This window comes from Puccinia triticina, chromosome 1A (genome assembly GCF_026914185.1).
Source record: "Puccinia triticina chromosome 1A, complete sequence".
Taxonomy (NCBI): Eukaryota; Fungi; Basidiomycota; class Pucciniomycetes; order Pucciniales; family Pucciniaceae; genus Puccinia; species Puccinia triticina.
This window is the reverse complement of record NC_070558.1, coordinates 3,121,589-3,141,603: the sequence shown is the minus strand read 5'-3', so window position 1 is coordinate 3,141,603 and position 20,015 is coordinate 3,121,589. Positions and strand designations below refer to the sequence as shown.

At 45.9% G+C, this 20,015-nt stretch overlaps 4 protein-coding genes across 4 annotated transcripts in view; 1 reads left to right on the top strand and 3 right to left on the bottom strand.

The window, feature by feature from the left end:
* Positions 1–6,163: 6,163 nt before the first annotated feature.
* On the bottom strand, positions 6,164–7,804 carry PtA15_1A389 (uncharacterized protein; the record flags this gene model as incomplete). Its single annotated transcript, XM_053165411.1, has 2 exons — positions 6,164–7,247; positions 7,326–7,804. 2 exons carry the CDS (start codon positions 7,802–7,804, stop codon positions 6,164–6,166), a joined length of 1,563 nt encoding a protein of 520 aa, XP_053016606.1.
* A 4,621-nt stretch (positions 7,805–12,425) lies between these two features.
* Positions 12,426–12,784, bottom strand: PtA15_1A388 (uncharacterized protein; the record flags this gene model as incomplete). Its single annotated transcript, XM_053165410.1, has 3 exons — positions 12,426–12,444; positions 12,526–12,664; positions 12,727–12,784. The coding sequence occupies 3 exons, from the start codon at positions 12,782–12,784 to the stop codon at positions 12,426–12,428; spliced, it is 216 nt and encodes a 71-aa protein (XP_053016605.1).
* Positions 12,785–14,892: 2,108 nt separating this feature from the next.
* PtA15_1A387 (uncharacterized protein) lies at positions 14,893–15,846 on the bottom strand (the record flags this gene model as incomplete). Its single annotated transcript, XM_053165409.1, has 5 exons — positions 14,893–14,933; positions 15,025–15,276; positions 15,366–15,487; positions 15,565–15,649; positions 15,741–15,846. 5 exons carry the CDS (start codon positions 15,844–15,846, stop codon positions 14,893–14,895), a joined length of 606 nt encoding a protein of 201 aa, XP_053016604.1.
* A 1,127-nt stretch (positions 15,847–16,973) lies between these two features.
* Positions 16,974–20,015, top strand: part of PtA15_1A386 (uncharacterized protein) — a gene marked incomplete at both ends in the record, with an annotated part of 29,344 nt that continues 26,302 nt past the window's right edge. Inside the window, 7 exons of the mRNA XM_053165408.1 lie at positions 16,974–16,990; positions 17,059–17,077; positions 17,164–17,264; positions 17,346–17,375; positions 17,452–17,507; positions 17,600–17,661; positions 17,743–17,816. Coding sequence (XP_053016603.1) covers positions 16,974–16,990; positions 17,059–17,077; positions 17,164–17,264; positions 17,346–17,375; positions 17,452–17,507; positions 17,600–17,661; positions 17,743–17,816 — 359 coding nt within the window. The remainder of the gene's footprint in view (positions 16,991–17,058; positions 17,078–17,163; positions 17,265–17,345; positions 17,376–17,451; positions 17,508–17,599; positions 17,662–17,742; positions 17,817–20,015) is intronic.

Genomic DNA, 20,015 nt, shown 5'->3' with positions numbered 1-20,015 from the left:
CTGTCCCGGCGACGTACCCTATAAGATGTTTCAAACCTTTCCAGTGAGCCGTGCCAGGTTTGGCCGCAAAACGCGCCAGGTAATTAACAGCAAAACAAATGTCCGGTCTTGTCCCAACGGCGAGATAGCTGAGCGTCCCAATAACAGAAAGATATTTTCCAGATTGAGACGGATCGCCGTCGGGGTCAGTCACACCATTGTAACCCGGCGGAAGAGGTGTCTTGAAGATTGATACACCATCCCATTCCGAGTCTAGAAGACCTTTCACCAGGTTCTTCTGACAGAGCGTGAAACCTCGACCGTCTCGCTTGACATTGAGACCAACGATTGAATTGAGTTTATCACTCCATTTTATCTTAAGAATTGCGCTCAGATCCTGTTCTAGCTTCTTTAGAAGCTCCACACTAGAGGCGGTTACTACACCATCATCTACATGAAGCCAGATCACTCCATGTAGAGTTGGATGCCGCAAGATATATAAAGAATTATCATATTGAGAAGGCACATATCCGAGGTTGTCCAGGGTTTGTTTCAGGTGAAGCCACCAGCAACGCGCGGCTTGGCGCGTACCATAGAGCACCTTTTTAAGCAAAAGGGCATGCCCAGGGGGGACCACCATCCCTTCCGGCGGCTCAATCCAAACTTCCTTGTCAATGGGAGAGTTCAAATACGCTGCAACAAAATCAAAACTGTGCACCGGCCAGTTGTAGGCTGCTGCTACCTTCAGTAACAAACGCAGCGCTACAAAAGTGGCCGTAGGTGCAAAGGTTTCCAGGAAATCAGTCCCAGCAACTTGAGTGAAACCCTTCGCTACAAAACGCGCTTTGAAACGCACCCCTGACCCATCTACATCAGGTTTTACTGCAAAAACCCACCGGCCATTTAACACTTTTTTGTCACTCGGCCGCAAACCCAGAATCCATACCTTCATCTGTTCTAGGTTGCTGAGTTCTACAGCAATGGCTTTAGACCAGGCGTCCTTTTCTGGCGATTTCATAGCTTGCTTGAAAGTCCCTGGTACGGAGATAGAGTAAAATTGGCATAACTCTATTATCTTGTCCACAATAAGCTCCTGGTCGTGGAATTCAATTTCCCTGGAGAAATCACCCAACTCAATCAAGTTCATGACGTAGTCTAAAGATATCTTCTTTGCCGCTTCTTTCGCAGGTTCTGAGGACACTTCCCCAGTTAGGGGAACATCCAAGAAATGGGTCTTGTCATCATCAAAAAAACGTGCCATAGCTGACGCAAGAAATTTCTTTTCATCAGGTAGCCAAAAAAGCCATCCTTTGCTCGAGTCTAAGTGTCCTGTTACCTGACCCTTGTAGGCCCTGGCGTCCAGTTTCTGCCGTTTTTCGGGTGGGATATGGACATAAGCAAAGGATCCAAAAGCTCTGAACCTGTTGAAATGCGGCTTGGTACCAAATAGTGCTTCAAACGGAGTGATTTTGCCACTCGCATTATTGGGAATGCGATTGAGGATATGGCTTGCCCACAAGAACGCGTAATTCCAGAAATTCTGAGGGAGACAGCTGTCGGATAGAACCGTCCTTGCCATGGCCTGTATAGTTCGATTGAAACGCTCAATCATACCGTTTTGGTAGTGATGGTACGGGAGCGCTCTTTCAGTGTTTATTCCTTTACTGAGAAGAAATTCCTCCAATGCCTTGTTGGCGAATTCGCCCCCGTTGTCACTGCGGAGGATCTTTACAGACAGATTCGTCGCATTCTCGAGCCGCTTGATGGTGTCGATGATAGCGTTGTTTGCCTCCGATTTGGCTTTAAGCACCTTGACGAAATTGTAGCCTGTAGCCACATCCCGCATGGTGAGGATATAGTTCCCTCCATCTACCGCAGGGACTTGAAACGGTCCTACTAGATCAGCGGCCCATATCTCCATCTTGTTCGCAGTTCGATCGCCTTTGCCCAGAGGGTTCAGCTTAGTGGACTTGTTGATCATACACGTTGGGCAGTGAATTGCACCCGGCAGAAGCTCTTCGGGTAGGCCTAAACCCACTTTCTCTTTGATTAGTCTCCAAATCACTCGTAGTCCAGCATGACCAAACATGCGATGGTACAGTAAAAGCCGCTTTTCATTGTTTGTGAGGGAGGGCAACTCTTGGGTCTTCTCCATCATTGTTGGTACCGGCTCTTTGAAGAGGTTGGTCCCGCTGTTCTTTGCCTTAGCTGCATTGAAAGATAATCCTTCCGCAGTTACAGCTGTTGTCTTCATAAGAGATTGAGCAGATTTATTTCCGCACGTAGGAAAACGGACGTTGACAGCAGGGATATTTGAAGAGACATGAAAATTGGAAACGTCGGAGATGTTTGATTGAGAGAAAGAAGAAATAGAAGAAACAGGAGAAAAGGAAGAGGATTGAGGAACAGGAGAAGATAAAGTGTCGAGAAGAGGAGGTAAAGTGGAAACAGAGACAGAAGAGGAAGATAAGAAGATAGAGATATCATCCCCTGCCCCTTCGCAATGCCGATCATCCTTCACCATGTGGTGTGGTAAATACCAACGGTTGCGCTTTGCTTCCCATACGCAGCTGAAAGCAAATTGGCAGTTTGCCGAAAAAATATCAAACTGCTCTTTGTCATTGTCATAGAACACAAAGGCATTAGCTTTCCGCAGTGCAGCCATTGAGATCAGTGTAGATCTGGCATCCTCACAGTAGAGTACACCACGAAGTACGATCAATCGACCGGATGGCTCAAGGAAATGGAGGCTTCCCACACCAGTGATGAAGGATTGGTTGCTGGCGGTAGCTACCGACAGGGGCAAGGGCTTAGAGAGTTGTTTGAAATCATGAAGAAGCTGGCGCATCCCAGTGAAGTGGTGAGATGCTCCAGTATCGAAAATGGTAGGATTACTTACAACATTGTCCCCAAGCGCCATATTCTTGAAATCCAGCTGATTGAGATCATCTGGAATCTCACCAATTTCCATGAGTTGCGCAGACGCCCCCCCCCCAGCTGAAGTCGTTGCATTTGAAGTCGAGGTCATTGACGCTTGCTGTTGATTGGTGTTCGCAGCGTACCGGGGTCGATAGTAGTCGGCTAGTCGTTTCGCTTGAACTTGAAGGTTGGACATGGGGGGGGGTCTGGAGTGCGCCAAAGGTCGAGCTGAGGGACTGGCGGGTTGGGTGTACAGAGAACCGACGAAAGTCGCCTGGGTTCTGGTTGCTGGTTGTGGGAAAGGCGACACACCCGGACCGCGAAGACGTTTGTTGATTTGATTCGACTTCACCCGCTGCGGACATTCTCGTAGATAATGATCCGCCGCCCCGCATTGCCAACATCGATGCGCCGTTGCCGCATAAAAATCTAGCGCATCCGGCCAGTTGTCTTCCGGAACATCAGCTAGGAAAGCTTCGAAGTCGAAATCATCGCCATCAGTCGTCGCCATTAGTACCGAAGGTGCCGACGAATTTGCCAAGGTTCCTTCGGTGGCTGTCGAGTCTTCATGTTGTTTTCGGCAGACATCGTAGGTGTTCACCAAAAAATCGAATTTCGGCAAACTTTTGGACTGATCATTCTGCATCGAGTTTTTGATGCGCTGCTCAAAATCCTTCTTGAAAGGTGCCGAGGATTTCAAGACTGCCCGTTGGAAAACGAAACCGAAGAACGCATCCGAGTGGATCCTGACGTTGAGGTTGTTCCATTCGGTGTACAGATTCCTCATTGACGACGTCAAACCCGTACTCTCGCAGTCGTCCACGGAGAAGTTGAGGAACCGGTTGAAAACATTCATCTGTGCCGCACGAGAAACAACCAAGAATCGCTTCTTCAGGAGAGACAACATTTCAAGTGCGGAGTTCACACGTTGAAGATCGGGTACCAAGGAACTATGGACACCCTCGAGGACGACTATTCTGGCGATCTTCTCAAAGGTCATGTTGTCGATTGGTTTGAAGAAGAAGTCGCCATTCGACATATGGGCGGTACCGATTTCGCTAAGTTCGTTCAACCACCTCGCCAGATTGGACCCATTCGCAGCCAGGCGCTTTTCGTCGTTCCATCGGTCATTGATCAGCTTAGCCGTTTGACTAACTAGCTTCGCCTGTTCGAGCTGTAATTTCGCCGCGAGGAAATCTTGCTGGGCCCGCGTGAGATTGTTTGCTGGAGGTATCGGCCCGGTCGGAGGTTGTGTTTGGTGCGGAGCTGGTCCTCTCGAATGATGAGAGCCCGAGCCAGTCGCAGCAGGACCGGTTTGCTGGCGAGTCCCCGATGCTGGTGGTCGGATCGTTTCGTCTCCTGTACGGTTTCCCGTCGAACTCCCAGCAATTGAATCGAAAAGGTTGGCCATTCTCTCCCCGCCATCTGGTAGAAAAACTTCGCCATCGGAATGGATTGAACCTCGTCGAGACATTTCGCCGGAGCCGGAGGGAGAGGGCAAAAAAAAGGAGAAGTAGACAGGAAAGGATAATCGAAGTGTGGAAAAAGGACAGAGCTACTCACCGCAACACTGAGAAGTACCCACGTTATAAGAGATGGAGGAAAAAGAGGGAGTAGAACGGTGCGTCACAAGACGTCCCTTTTCTGCACCGGTAGGTGGGCCACACCACCGTAATAAGCAGGATGGCTAGTCCGCTTAGCTTATTCAGGTAAGTTCGATCAACACCGTTCAGAGACAGAGATTGGGAATGGCGGAGTCTGCTTATACCAAAGTACCTCACAGTGTTACGGCAAAGTAACACTGACCTTCCCGATGACGGACGATTACGCTCTATCCTGAGCTACCGGTCGAAAAGGTATAACCGACGAGTCGAAGCGTCGATTTGTGAGTTGTATCGGTCGAGTTTCGAGTCTGAGTCCTTGATTATAGATCGAGAGGGCTCATAACCTATTGAGACGATGAGACACAAACTCTGTAGATTCCGTAGAGAACTTCCTACGCCCGGGATTGTCCCGGGAAGAGGAGTATGGTTCGTGCTGCGGCGAGTCACGGAGATGCCTGTGACATCTATGTCACAACACTTATCAGCATGAGCCGCTCTGTATCCGTAATGGGCCACACGGGATTACTCTTACATTATCACAAACCTTCCCTTCGAGGTGTATGTACCCATTTGTTGAAGGGAAAATGTGAACAATTCGCGTTCTATTTGGACCACCGACATGAAGCGCTTGGCCCATCTGGCCGCCGTCGAAGAAGAATCCTCCGACATCTAAATATTTACATACACACCTAATTGATGTTAGAATTGCAATGTGCATGCGCAGTTGTTGCCCTCGAGAGAAAAGCGGTACCCTGAGCCCTCAGAGGTGGAGACATGGAATTTGCAAGCACCAAAGATTCCAAGCTCCATGGCCAGCAAAGATTCCACCAAATTTATTGGATAATCCACAAGCCCTACATGGTAGCCAATGTCCTCTTCCCCAACTCCAATCCTCAATTTGGACATACCCTCAAATGTCTCACCATTTGAAGACAGTTTTCATGGATCTCGAACTATCTCGAACCAGATTCTAGTCAAAATAGCTGATTTAAAATTGGAAAATCTGCCGAAAGTTTGTCAAAACCCCATCGGCTGTCCATATAGTATTCAAATATCTATAGTACAATGCTTATTCCTTCTTTCTGCAGAAATGTGAAATCATTTTACTTACTTTTCACTTGTATAATCCTGTTGTGTGAGTAGGTTAATCAGATCTTTTTACCTTATTCCCATTGTAGCTCAACTATGATAGGTCTAGAGCTCAGAAGCAGGTTTGACAACGCCAGCCAACTTTTTTATTGGATAAGATATTTTTCTACAGACCACGATGACGCAGAGAAATACATACACTTGGATGAGTATAGAAATACAAAACTTGAAGCTTTCTTTTTTTGATAAAATACTGCTTGAAAAATGAGAAACAAAACGTTGATGTTTTCGGGTTGAGGACACGAATCCCAAGAGGGTACTTGGGGATTGAACCAGAGACAGGAAGGCAACGTCATGACAAGAGAGGTAATAGTACAAAACACGTTTGGATGATTACAGCCAATACCAATGATGTGATTAGACATGTTGTCAGTTGGTGCCGTAATCTGTTTGCTTCGTGTCTTCCGACCAGCCTACTTTAAAAAAGGGAACAAAGGTCCACAGTTCCAGAATTGATCAGCTTCGATACATCCGATCCCTATCTGATTTGAAATCTCGGATTACTATGGGACTTACGAATTTACGGGTTGACTTTGAGCGTCTTTTGCGAGCTTTGTTACCTTGTCTTGAGTATGTAAGCCAACCTGAACTGCCTGATGATCCGATCGAAAGCCGGATTCGAGAGATTTAAATTTATTTTCCCAGCATAAGAGACAGTAATTCTTGATAAAATCTTTCATTATCAAAGCAAAACCCATCCAAAGTAGAGGGAATAAAAGAAGTCGGTAGAGTTTCGGTATTGGCTTGTCCATTTTCCATGGAGTCATTAGCGGAGAGGGAACAATCATCATCAATAAATTAAAGATGAAGGCGATTAATACCATGAACGAGCCCCAGAGAGTGTTGCTTTTGGTATTGTTCGGGGTGTTTCGGTTTGTGATGGAAAAAGCAACAAATGCGGGCAAGACATGCACATTTAGCCCAACAAGAATATCTGCAACGATTCCAGATAGCACAGCTGGATGGTTCGTATATTTCGCTTCCAAGATTGCGCGCTGAATCGATTCAAAGTTGATGTCTTCGCAGCTTGAGAGCAAACCATCCCGTTGCTTGAATGAAGTCGAGCTTCCCAGATATTTGCTTACAAGACTATTGAAGGAATCCCTCATGGGTTGGTGTTCGGGCTCGACACCTTTCAGCCTTTCCATTAGAACGCTCGAAGAGAATTGTGAGGTTGCTTTAGAGTTGTGCCGGGCTGCTCTTAGAATAGAGCCTTCGTGCAAAGTCGCGGAGAGAGTAGATCCCGTAGAATCCCAATCTGGGTCATACTGGTGATTGTTGGAACGTACTGAGGGGGCCCAATTGACTTTGCGTTGCGCAGACCGGTTTGGTATTCCGGCTTCCGCTGTGGGGGTGCGAGTATCAGGATACTCATGGCTTGGGTTGTCGTCAAAGTCCTCAGACATGCTCTCCAATAGTTCACGGGCTGCTTTTTCAAACTCTGAGAAATCGCCATCTTGCCCGTTACTGAAGTCGATGTCACTAGAATCCGTCGGAGCTTGAAGATTTTGAGAGTTCAAATGGCAAATGATTTCAAAAGGGTGAGGACATTTCGATTGGTCACGTAAGGACAAGCGGGCAAAACCGTCCGCATAGCTAAATATTTCCAAATTCAAGAGAAGATTGTGAGTGTATGCTCTTTGATTGAGAAAGATTGTGCGAAGAAAAACTAACATCTTGAAATCCAATAGAAAATCTACCAGAATTGGAGCGTAGCTGATCCAACTGTTGCATTCTTCTGCGTATGCACCTCGGCGGATTTGGTTCAGGAATCGTTTGAAGTCAGTAAGCCCCAACGGCTTCGATGTCAAGCCGTCCAATACCGCTTGCATGTCTCTGGGCGATTGATCGTATGAAGAGGAATCCTTCTGTAATGAGTCGTTATGAGCCATGGTTCCGAATACAATCCCATCGCCTATATTTTGGTTGGCGGGTCGAACAATTTTTTCAAGCAATGGAGCTGGGCTGAGTGAGGAACCAATCACAGAAGGATGGCGAGCAAATGATAAGCGTTGAGGCGCTGGCGCGGGTGCCGAAGTTGACGCAGATAAGGTGGTGCCAAGTTCCGTGGCCATGTCGATATCTGTCCCATTGTCAAAGGTGCGCTGGCGAGTCCAGTCACTGCCATAGCTATTTTGATATCCAGTGGCCATGATTTGACGGTCAGTTGATGATTCCAGAATCCAGACGCTGGAAAACAGGGGTCGCAGGTAGTTGAGTGTTTATGGGGGATTGCAAGCAATCTCATTGACTTGACTGGAGCTGCTTAACCTTCAAGGCCCCAAGTTTGGAATATAGCGAGATGGAAAAACACGCAAAATATATATTCAAATATTGGTGGAATCCTGTCCAGTCCCTATGGAGAATGTGCTGTACTACCGGCCCTGAATGGAAATATTGATCGAGTTGGGAAGCGTAGTAATGGGTGTAAAAACTTTGAAGGAAAAAAAATGAAAACAGTGCGCCGACGTTACTGTCTCCAGGGAAATTGTTGGCTAAATGATTCGGTAAAGTTTTCTACACGGCTTTCATTTTTCAAGTGTTAGTTGTGTGTGTCAGGCAACCAGCACCGTATGTGTTACTAGAGATTGGATGAAGCATAATATTCGAAGGATTTCACCAGCTCACAGTTGTTCATTGAAAATAATCCGGTGTTCAACATGGCACGAACCGTCTCCGCAGGAAAGGGATGAACTTGACCTCCGGCTCATAATATGCATATACAGGCCCTAGATACCAGTTGCCGAGCTTTGGTAGCGCCATGCGCTAGTTGAAGCTGCTAAGCAACACTCGATGAACAGTGAGCCAGCTGGCCAGCTAGGATTATTTCGTGGCATGGGGGGGGCGAGGTTGGTTGGGATGCGCTTTTTAACATACTAGGGAAATCGCGGCTGCGCCGCGGAACATGAATCAGAATTGTAGAGACAGAAAAGGTCTGGCATAGCAAACAAAAACGTATCAAATGATTTCACAGAGCTATGATGGCTCGTAAACTCACAGGATAAAACAGCTGAGGAATTTTCAGAACAACGTATGATCTCTGGTCTCGTGATGTATTCCAATTATCTTGTGGAATGCTAATTCCAAGATTCATCAGTGAACATTATTTTATGTATGATCCCGGGCTCCTGCCCACCATTGCTGAGAATTCCTTGGTGCTAATGCACTAATATATCTAAGGAACTAAATAAGCCAATACCTTTTATTGATCAGTGGGTTGATAATAATGACATGTACCATGTTGAAAAACCCCGTTACCCAGACCAATGCGTTTGAGATCCCACAGGACAGTTTAGATAGACTATGTCAAAGGCTATGCTCTGGGAGCGGAACAGGGGTTCTCAACTGGTGAGCTTCATGGTACTTTCTAATTGAGGCAATATCCTCTTCATGTCCGAACAGAAGGAATGGTGCTGGGTCATTTTTCATAATCAATGTCAGTTCGCAGTTCCAGAACAAATGGCCTTACTCCCCCCTGCCAAACACCTGTCATGTTGACCCGATTTGCGCCAAAGTGGGCACCTAAACTCTCTGACCCCCTGGGGTTGGTTAAGCACAAGATCCTTTGTAGGTCCTGGATCAAACACCTGCAAATTTTTATATTTAGGGGCTCCCACCAAAATATCCCCTTCAATTCTCCCTGTAAAGCTAGAATAAAAAACTCCGAATCAAGATGAACGTTCAAGGCTGTGAATTATTGGAAAATCTAAAGTACAATCCTTCGAACCAAACATATATCTTGACTGTTCCAAAACAAACCCAACGTAATAGTGAAGGAAAGTTTCTAGAATATCAATCTCCAGAATATGATTTAGTCTTTCATTGCAAAAATGAGCTCAGGGTAAAAGCAAAGCGGAGCATGTGGATTTCCTACAACGGGGAGCTGTTTACGAAGCTCAATTGTTGACCGATCATCGTTCTAGCTCACGTGATCCATATCTCTGACGGACCGCCACCCGATTTTGTCGAATACTCTACCGCTGGGCCTACGCTTCAAGGAGAGATGAGATATCTGTCAAGCGGCATCCCCCCTTTCAATGGAATGCTTGACAAAACTAATGCGAGTTGCGGCCATTATGTATGAAAACCTCGGTATCTGTTCCTACTAACAAAGATATTTTTCAGGCAGGAACTCTCTTCAATGTGTCATTTTTACGTCAGATGAAACTGAAAACAAGCCTTCATTTTTGGTAAGATGTAATGCTAGCATTATTCTTGAATCATTACAGTTCAGGGTAACTAATCTTGAGTTTGCTTCAAAAAGACAAAAGATAAGCATCATAACAGAGAGAGATTAAAAGATCCTTCCGTTGTCATTCCTGTTGTGGAAGAGTAAATCAAATTGGTTGTTCTTAGACTTTTGAACCAAGTTCCTCCATCCCCAATCTGAATTAGTGTCCCCAGTCTCTTGGCCTGGTGTTTGTTGTCCCGCTCGAACCAGGCGGTTATTCTTCTGTTGAGTAACTGAGTTTTGAGATCCTCCTCCTTGATCGCATGTTCTCTGATGTCCTTCTTTTTGTCTTTCTGGCCATTTTTGACTGTCTTTCGAATCCTCGTCGTCGTATTTTTCTCATTTTCCTTGTTGACCAATTGAGAGGTGTTTGCCGATGTCCACACCTTCATACAACGCGTTCCGCTTAGAATCTATGTGTACGTTTTTTTTTTTGAAAAAAAGAAGAATCACATTACTTTTTTGTTTTTGTTGTAATTTGGCGTTATTGAAGAAGCAAGATGCGCATACGCTTATCAGGTCTAGGTGAGATTTCCCGCTTGATCAGCAGCTCCAAATCTGGTGTTATATGGTGTTTGATGGCGTTGGAGGGAAGAGAGTGCTGGGACTCAATTTCAATTGCTCTCTGCTTTTCAAACTCACTGATTCCGGTGGGTGGACAGAACCCTAAGGATTCAGACATCCGGCAGATCCAAGGTGGCACCTTGGGACAAAAGCCGACAGTTGAATCAGTTTTGTTTGAGCTTGACGGCGCAAAGAGAGGCTGATTAGATGCCGCTTTTCGACTGCTTTCATCTTTATAAGTAAATGATCTGGACTTCAATTCAACACCGGTGATGTTGCTCCTTGCGGTGCACTTATGTTCGTTGTCAGCCTTTAGCACATTTAACCCCCCCACATGCTTGCAGGAAGATGAAATCGGAACAACTTTTGTGGCTGGCTTTTTGGCCCAAGGATTAGCTGGAGTCAGTGAAGCGATGGAGTCATGACTCAAGGGTGATAAGCTAAAGGGATGATTGTTGCGTAGATTGGAATGAATATTCAAGTCACAATGCAAGCCACGCTCTTGAGAGATACTCTGAAGCTCATTGGTAAGGTTTGGCACAATTTCTTGCTCGGGCGGAGTGATCTTGGCCAGACTTTTCTCCTGAGCCGGGCGCTGTAAGGAGCCGGAGTGTGGCCAAAATCATCTGGAACCGCGGGAGTGTGAAGACCCGCCCAATCGGTCAGAGCCAACAGGGCGCGTCTCTTTCTTGCGATATCGATCTTCTGATGATTTGATGTAGTGGTTTGTAGACCGCTGGAGCTGTGATGGTCTAGGGAGATAAAAGTTTCCAGTCCCGGTCTTGATTGATGAATAATTACGGGCGGAGGAGCGGACAAATTGCTATGACTGTCTGGAATTGTGAGCAAGACTTTCCAATTGCGGTTGTGAAGCACAGGAAGATAGTCGGGAGCACGGTAGAATTACTATGACCGGCTGGATTCATATTGGTGAGAGAATCAAAATTTCCGGGTGAGGGATGTGGAACCTCATCAATAAGTGTTGAGAGTGATGCATGAGACGGCTTCGAGATTTGGTAAAGGAAGAAGCTGTATTCTTGCTGATTATGGATTGTTTGATCAGGGAATAAAAGTGGGAGAGATCGGGAAAAACACGAATTGGGAAAATGGATGGTGCGTTTATAGTAGTATTGGTTTGAATCAGATGGAACATCGGGGTGATAGGCGAAAGGATGAATAGAGAACAATAAACAGGAACAATGGCCTGAGGAATACAATAGAAGTGAGAACAATGATGTGTGTGCAGCGGCGGTGTTGAGCGAGAGGTTTTGAAAGGTATAAATAGAGGGTCTTGATGAGAGGAAATGGACCAAGGCTCCGGAGTTTCAGGCTCGCTATGGAAGCCTTCAGGGGGGGGGGGGGGGAATGCTGCAATTTTTTTTTCAGAAACTGGGAAATCTCTGGTTGGGATTTTGTGAGGGTCGGTTCTGCAGGAGGCAAACATATTTAATCCATCTCTCGATGGAGGGGTCCCGAGGGGACGCCTTCCAGACGCTCAAACAGCACGAGTTCTCAAGAGATCATCTAGGGTTTGATGTCTGTTGAATGAAGTTGGTAAGGTAAGAAAAATGACAAGACTAGCCACTTGGCACGTAATAAAAATGACAAGACCAGCCAATTGGCGCGTTATGAATCAGAATACCATAGAGTTGAGTAGCTTTTGGGTAGGACATGGGGTCACGACAAAGTGTGGAATAGGCGCTACCCATGAAGCCCTATGTCCTTGACCTTCTGAGATCCTCACAACGTTTCATGTACATGGTGCTTTGGCAGAGTGCCATTCTGACCTCTCGAGCTTCAAGCTTCTCTCACTCTTGGGTTTGTAGTTCAGCTGATTTATACTAATTTATCAAATAGCACAATTTGCAGTGGTGTCGGTTGTCCATTGGCATAATATCAAGAGGCTAAGAGAAATGTATATATGATCCCCAAGACAAGAAAACAAGTTTACGACTTCTGCCTCGAAATAAGTTGAAGAACTAAGCTCCGACGCCGATGCTGTTGTAAAGAGTGAGAGTTGAGACAATATGTGAGTGGACGCCAAGTCTGCCAAATTGAGGCTAAACGAATCTCACTAACATCGGGAGAACCCCAGCGGTAAGCGGGGCGACAACGCCCAATTGGCCTTGCCCAGAGAGTACCTTCACGTTGTTGCAGTTGAGCAAACCGTTGCATTCGTGTTCTGCTGGTGCCCAGTGAGGTAAGGGGCTCGCAATAGCTGGTAAAAAGCGGGCTCAAGTTAGTACGGGATGAGGGAAGAGTACCCCAATGCGGACCCACCAAGGAAAGCACCCATGGAAAGAGCAAGGGCCACGATAGCTGAAGCGTTGAAGTTCATCTTGAAGATTGTGGGTAGTCCTGTTTTGAAAACCGGTGGATAACTAGTATTGTAAATAGTTGGGTGATAAATATGTGACTGATTGGTGATGGGTGGATGAGGTCGGATTGACACCAGAGCTCTAGCCTTTATAGGCGACACCTACCCGGGGCTGCCACTGGGCACAAAGCAAATGATTCTAGCAAGTCACACTCCACCGCCCGATTCTTTCCTACTGGGCCCATGGCTGCCCTCTGTAACGTCGAAGTTTGGCGTTCAACCCGAGCTGCGTCCACCACTGCTCGCCTCGGCACAGAAGGGTGGTCGACGCCAATTGGTTCTATCGCCGTACAGCAAATGAATGTGGAAGCCCCAGAGACATCAGCCCCAAATCTAAAATCCCTTTCTTCTTCTGAAAGTCATCAATTGGTATGTCACTTTCAACAGTATAAATATGGACAAAGATGTATATCGCACGAACCCCCTTTCTCTTATGTAGCATTCTTGAGAATACACACCTCTGGTCAAAGGTAAGATTCTGGTCAAAGGTATATCCGACGCAAGTATTGGAAGAAGATGGCAAGTTCATCACACGGCTACCGGAAGTCAGTGCTGAAAGCCACCACCGAATGAATTGGTCTTCATCCCTCTTCTTTTGGAAGATGGATTGATTTTCGTTTCTTTCCATCAGCCCACTTCAAGTCCCTTTGGGCCCATTAACCCCGGCCAGAAGCTGAATGAAGCACTTAAAGTTTACAGGCAAGATCGACTATACACCAGTGCCAGTGCCAAAATAGCATCTCCGGGAATATAGGGTTTCCTGAATCGATTCATGAGAATACCCCATGACTCCAGGTGTGCAACGACGTGTGCGGCTCCGTTTGGCTGCCACCGTCATGCGATAAAAATCTATGATGTACATATAAAATAAATAATTGATTGGATCATAAACACTGAACCAGATTGTGATTGCTGACAGTGCCATCCAAACGGCACCGCCGATGGTTGAGCGCCCAAAAATGCACAGCATCAAAGTGCCAGGTCGGTAGAGAAGGGTGAAGATTTGTATGCAACGGAGTAATGTACATACACTAACCACCATACCAGTAGAGATGACAAGACGACACTGGATACGCCCTCTTTCCATTTCGGCTTGGCAAGTGATACATCGCGCCAGTCCGTCTGAGTCCTGACAATGCAATGTCACTTAGTGAAAGTTGACCCGTGCCCATCGTCTGCCTCCCTTGCAAGTTGAAGCTGACCTTTCAGTTTACAACTCGATGTGGAGAATTATGCGGAGATCCAAATTTTTGCGTACTTGTATTTGTTCAACTTGGAACACGAAAGAAATTATTCTTCCCATTCAAATCTGAGCGGCTCATCTTCTGTGCCGTCTGCTTGGTTTTCTTGTCACTTGTAATTTTGGGTGGCATGATGATTGTTACTCTATCTTCTCTTTCCTGACCGATGCACCCTCGCGGTTCGATGAAGAAGTAAATTGGACATTCCAAAATGTTCTTGGGGAGCATTGTTCGTTGCGGGATGGGTTGGAGAGTAGAAGTTCCTGCCAAGTACGTATTTAACTTGACCCGAAAGGGCTGGGCAAACCTCCAAAGCGAGAGACTTGGGTTATATCAGAAGGTGCAGAAGATCCCACAAGTACTTCCGGATAGATGAGAGACTAACTCAAGAGTACCACCCTCCTCGCGCGGATAGGTAAAACACAATTTGGAGGGGGGCCGACCTGCGAGACGACGATCCTGCAGTTTGGGGAGGTACTTTGTTGAGTTCGTCAAGATATTCAGGAAGAGAAACATGAAAATTAAGAAATTGAATATCATTGTTCTTGACCGTTGTAGTGAGATTGATGTCGAGCCATGAAAGATGCCGTTGGGGTAAGGCAGCGCCTCTGCGATAAGAGCATAGAAAGTAGGAGATGAATTTTATTTGCAGAGATAAGTAGATAAAACAATCTGAGTTTCTTGTACAAAATGAACTAAAACAATTTGCATTTGAACATTTAATCCAACGAAGGAAGAATTAAGTTTCGATAGAATAGAATGCAAACGACAAAATCGTAAGAATAATAAGCTAGAGTGGATACTGGAGGGTAGTAAGCTACGGAGGCGTCACTGAAGTTCGCCGGCTTTTCCGGAAACCAGTAGGCCAACTGCAGAATCGAGAATCAACCAGAAGTCAATTAGTAAGTAAGGTAAGTGTTGTAAAATGATAGTGAATGAGCCTGGTAGGGAATTACTCACTGATCAGCCCAAACAAGCCAAGAATACTGCTGAAGACTTCGATGACTAATATCTTGACGAATAGACTGGGATCTGAGGCATCGGCCAGAGCAGCATTTGAACCCGAAATCCCAACTCCGATTCCACATAATAGATTACAGAAACCCATGATCAATCCTCCCCAGAATAGCGAGAAACCAGTAAAATAGTTTTCTTTTGTATAAAGTGATTCAGCGGAGGCGAACGCTCCGATTTTCGAAGAAAAGACAATAGCTGTGTATCAAAATTTTACAAGGAAGAGCAAGGATGTGATTAACGTGAAAAGAGTGATGTGAATACAATAGAATTTGAGGGAAACTGACCACCGATCACACCATATATGCCGACGACCTCGCAGAAAATAATACTGATCAAATTTTTCGTCCGAATCCTGGGAGTGCGAACACCCCCTCCCAGAATTGAGACACCCGTTGTAAAGATTCCCCTGTAAAAAGATAGCGGCTAAGATCGCTAAACGGGCATAATTTCCAGGAACCAAATGGGGAAAGATAGACCACGCACCATCCAGCTCCGATAACGCTCAGACCAATATTCAAGGCGATGCCAAGTAAAGCCCAAACATGGGGAGAAGTTTGTTCGAGGAAGGCTACGAAAGACCATGATGGAAGTGATAAGCCTTGGTTCTAGATAAATAAACAATTTGCGATGGGGGTGTTGATCGAAAATTTGCAACGCACTGCCAACATTGAAAGTTTCGCCGGAGTTCGTGAAAAGAAGATACAGAGAGACCGTTGTGAATGTTAGAGCGCTGGCCGAAGCAGTAGCATAAGTTGTGTAGCCCATATTGTTGAGCGCTCCAGCGTTAAATGGGCGGCGGTCCTCTGGTTGAGCGCGATCGGTCGTCCTGCAGAATTTCGATTAGCTGTGGTCCTTGAAGCTCTGATCGTGGCGGGTCATAGATCGGTTCGCGGTTGTTGGTGAGCAGGAAGGCTCCAATGCCAATGATGGAGTGTTGGCTCGACAGCAGGGCACCCGATAAGAGCATACAGTTATGTCTCTACCGGGTGTCAACATCTTCTCGTCGCCATTGCGAAAGCACGACCAAACCTCAAAAACCTCTCATAATTCCTGCTGCCGCTGGGGTGCTAAAGGCATAATTCCATCCAGCGTAGGCTCGGGCATGGAGGGACTTCGTTAAGTTCAAACAGCTGTAGGGTGTCACTGTCAGTCTTTCATTGCGTTTCGGAAACAGGGGATCTTCACCCAAAAGCCTTGACAGTGGGATGATCTCAATTCGTCGATGAAAAGCGATGACCGCCCAAAAACATAAGGGCGTGAATTAGCGCCCCGAGTAAATTTTTGCAAATCATCCATTCCCGTGCCAACTGAGAATGACCATGACTCTCGCCGAGCTACGGTGTTGCAGCACTTAGTGCCAGCAGTCTAGACTTTCCTATTAGCAGAGCAAGATGCCCGGAAGGCTCTGACTAATCAGTATAAGACAGGATGGTAAGTTGAGAAAGTTATACCAATATCCCAAATCTCAACAACTTGTACCATATACAACAAAAACCTTTTCACTCACTTTAAGCAGCACCCTAACAGCATCCAACATCCCTCCGAAATGAAATCTGCCACTTCTCTCATCTTCCTTGCGGCTGTATATGTTTCTGCCGTGATGGCTACCAATCACACAACTTGCCACAACTACTTCTTGAACAAAGATAAATGTGTTTCTGCTGCTGCATCACCGAATACTCGATGTCCAGCTCCTACCAAATCCCACGACGCCCCAGTCAAACAGGCGAGTTCACGATTTTTCTTTTTGTTGAATTCTGGCGAATGAACTCCATCTCAAGAATCATCTAACATCTTCTTTCATATTGCAACTCTTCAGTTTGTTCTAGACCCCAAGAAAGGTAAGGGTAAGAAGGGGAAGAAGGGGAAGAAGGGGAAGAAAGACCGCCGATATGATAACCCGAAACCGGTATGTCGCCAATGTTATTTACTTCACTCTAGAAAGGTGTTCACTGAACTCGAATATCTTTCTTGTAGAGCTTTTCGATCGATGGGGGTGATGGCGTATGCAGTTTCCTAGTTTCATCCTTAATCAAAGTTTGTGTTCAAGCTCATAGGCTCTTTTTTTATTGGAATGTCTAGATATGTGGGCATTATGATACTTCAACAGAGATCGGCGTCTGTCTCTGGAGTGGAGCTGAACAAAATAATCCGACGGTGGAAACTGCTGGCTGGCTTAACGGGTGAGTACTCCAATTGTCACATAAACAGGACCCATTGTTAAACTTAAACTAATGTTTTGAGAAATTGAACACTTAAAACAGGCTGAAGACCTCTAACTGCGGCAAAAGGGTGTAAGGCACCCTCCACAATTCAAAATCATCTTTCGAATCCACGCTGAGCACCGAGAAACTGTTTTCCATCACACAGGTATATTCAAAGGAAGGGGAGGCCCGATACTGTCCAGTACGCCAAAGTCCTTGATGGTAAGCCTATGCCAGGATTTTTAGATGCCACTGTTTCCACTATTAAACGTTTTTCTGTTACATCTGTTAAATGTTGCTTTTTCGTGACTTAGGCTGCTCTTTCGATGAGACTTCATCTTGGCCGGGATGCTTTGAAATTGCTATAACTACAAAGGTGAATATTTCATTGTCTTACCCCTACCACTTATTGGTACTGATCATTCTGTTCTTTTGGCATCTTATATAATCGGAATAGCTCTTTGAGCTTTTTCGTCCAACCAAAAAAGAACGGGATGCTGGATATATTCTTGGTGGCTTCACTTGGGACTTGTGCGTCAATATTTTTCACACAAATATAAATTCTGCGTCAACACTTACATTCTCTCTTCTACCATGCTCGATTTCTTTCCAGTGATGCTCAAAACGGAACAAGTCTCACCCAGAGCCCAGTTTAGTTTGAATGGTCTTTTGTCTTAATTTGGATCTTCAGTTCCTTTTATGTAGTTTTGTGCATTGTTGTCGGAGAAGATTGTTCACTTGTTAATCAGCGCCCCATGATTGTTTGTATATATTGATCATTGTAAACAGATAAAGACTAAAGAATTCATAGCTTTGCTATCTTCGGCTCTGAACAAACAAAACCCTTGAGAAAGAGTTTTTACAAATTATCTGAATGGCACGATTATTAGGCTGGAGTGGAACCATCATAAGTATTCCTCTCAAGTGCCATGTTCCCAGGTACAGTCTATACCAACCGATTGGGAGAACACGTCGATGAAGAGAAAGAACACGTCTGTTTACATTGCTCAAAATTTATGTTCATATGGACTTGTTCCAGCAGGAGGCTTCCTGTTTTTCGGGGGAGGGGGAAGAGGGGTTTGGAACGTGTTTTCGGAGGATGTATGTCAGACGAAATTGAAGACGGTATTTCTTTTGGGGTCCAATTGTAAACTTAAGAGTACATTTTATTGAGTGGAGGCTTATTGATTGATTCATAAAACAAAAGTATTTCATGCTTTAATGGGTAGGCAAATAGTCGCATCGGTTAAAAAAGCGGCTCTGTGGAAGAAACACCTTCTATGTTTGATGGTCATCTGTGCCGATCGATCAGAAGTCCCAGAAAATGATACCAGTATCAGCATGGACTCGTAGCAATCAAACTGGAAGCATGAGGTGGGAGCAACGACTTCACACCCTCCTCATGCGAACCCAAACCAGCTTTCTGGCAGGCCATACGCTCTTTCTTCTTCTTGCGCTCCTCCTTGGATGTCACTTTCTGGACTTTCTTGGGGGCTTCGATCTTGTTCCACAAGGAGGCATCAAAGTGTTCCTCTTCTTTGTCCTTGGCTTTGTCGATTTTTGGTCCGGAACCTTGGCCCTCGGTCCAAGTGTGTCCGGAGGCCTCCAGGTAACCATGTCTCATGGCCCATACTTCGGAACAGATTGATTCAGAGAATTCTCGCTGCAGCACAGTTAAGAATCAGTTGCTCTGTGTATATCGATAGTACTTATCGTGAGAAGAATGTACATTGTGAGTGATAACCAAGACACCTCCTTCGAACGTGTTCAAAGATTCGATCAGAGCAGCAAGCGATTCACAGTCCAAGTAGTTGCTTGGCTCATCCAAAATAACCACGTGAGGACGTCATCATGTTACAGCAGTCAGCACGACCTTGACCTTTTGGCCCCCAGAAAGACCCCGCATGGTCGGTCTACACAGAAAAGAAAAGACCAGCCAGTCAACAAACGCGCTGTGCCAAGTGATACTAGATGAGCTTATGTTGTGGGTGACGAACTTGGGTTCCAATCCAAACATGCTCATGTGGTTTTCGATTTCCTTTCGGACTAGCGGTCGGAGCAGACCAGCCTTCTGGGCCTCACGGCTATCGACCTCCAAGATCTTCTTTGTTTGATGAGCTCGTCACGGGAGAGCCGGATGTTTTCAGACGAAGAGAGTCCCTTGAAGTTACACTCGTAATCAAATGATCGTCTCAGTTCCTTACGGTTAGTAATATCCTCGATAATGCGGTTTTGGCCTTTGACAACGACAATTGCACCCTGCTTCATCTTTTTCTCCTCTTCGGGTGTTGTCAACTTTCGGTTCGCTAATTGGAGTTCTTCCAAGTCCTCTCCCGTCTGGTAGCGCTGGAGAAGGTACTCGAGAGGTGTCTCGTCGAGGTGGTTATCGATGTGATCTAAAGGGGAAATAGCCTGAGGACCTTCAGCGTTGAGAGTCTTGATCTTGAGTTTTGAGGCTTGAGGCTGAGTCTTGGATCTTGAGAGAAGCACCAGTGAGATTGAAGACTGAAAATGAATTTGACTACAGTTTTGTCCACCACATCCCATCACCACTTACAGTCTGTCCCTAGACTGCTTGCTTGTCGCCGAGAATCCAAAGAGAAACCGCGCTAAAGGAAAAGGAAGCGGAAAGTTAAGGGGTCCCACGAGCGGCTCACGGCAGTGGCTAAAGTAATGCTTACGACTAATGGTACACCCGGGGAGTCCTTCGACGAGGATATCTCGAGGAAT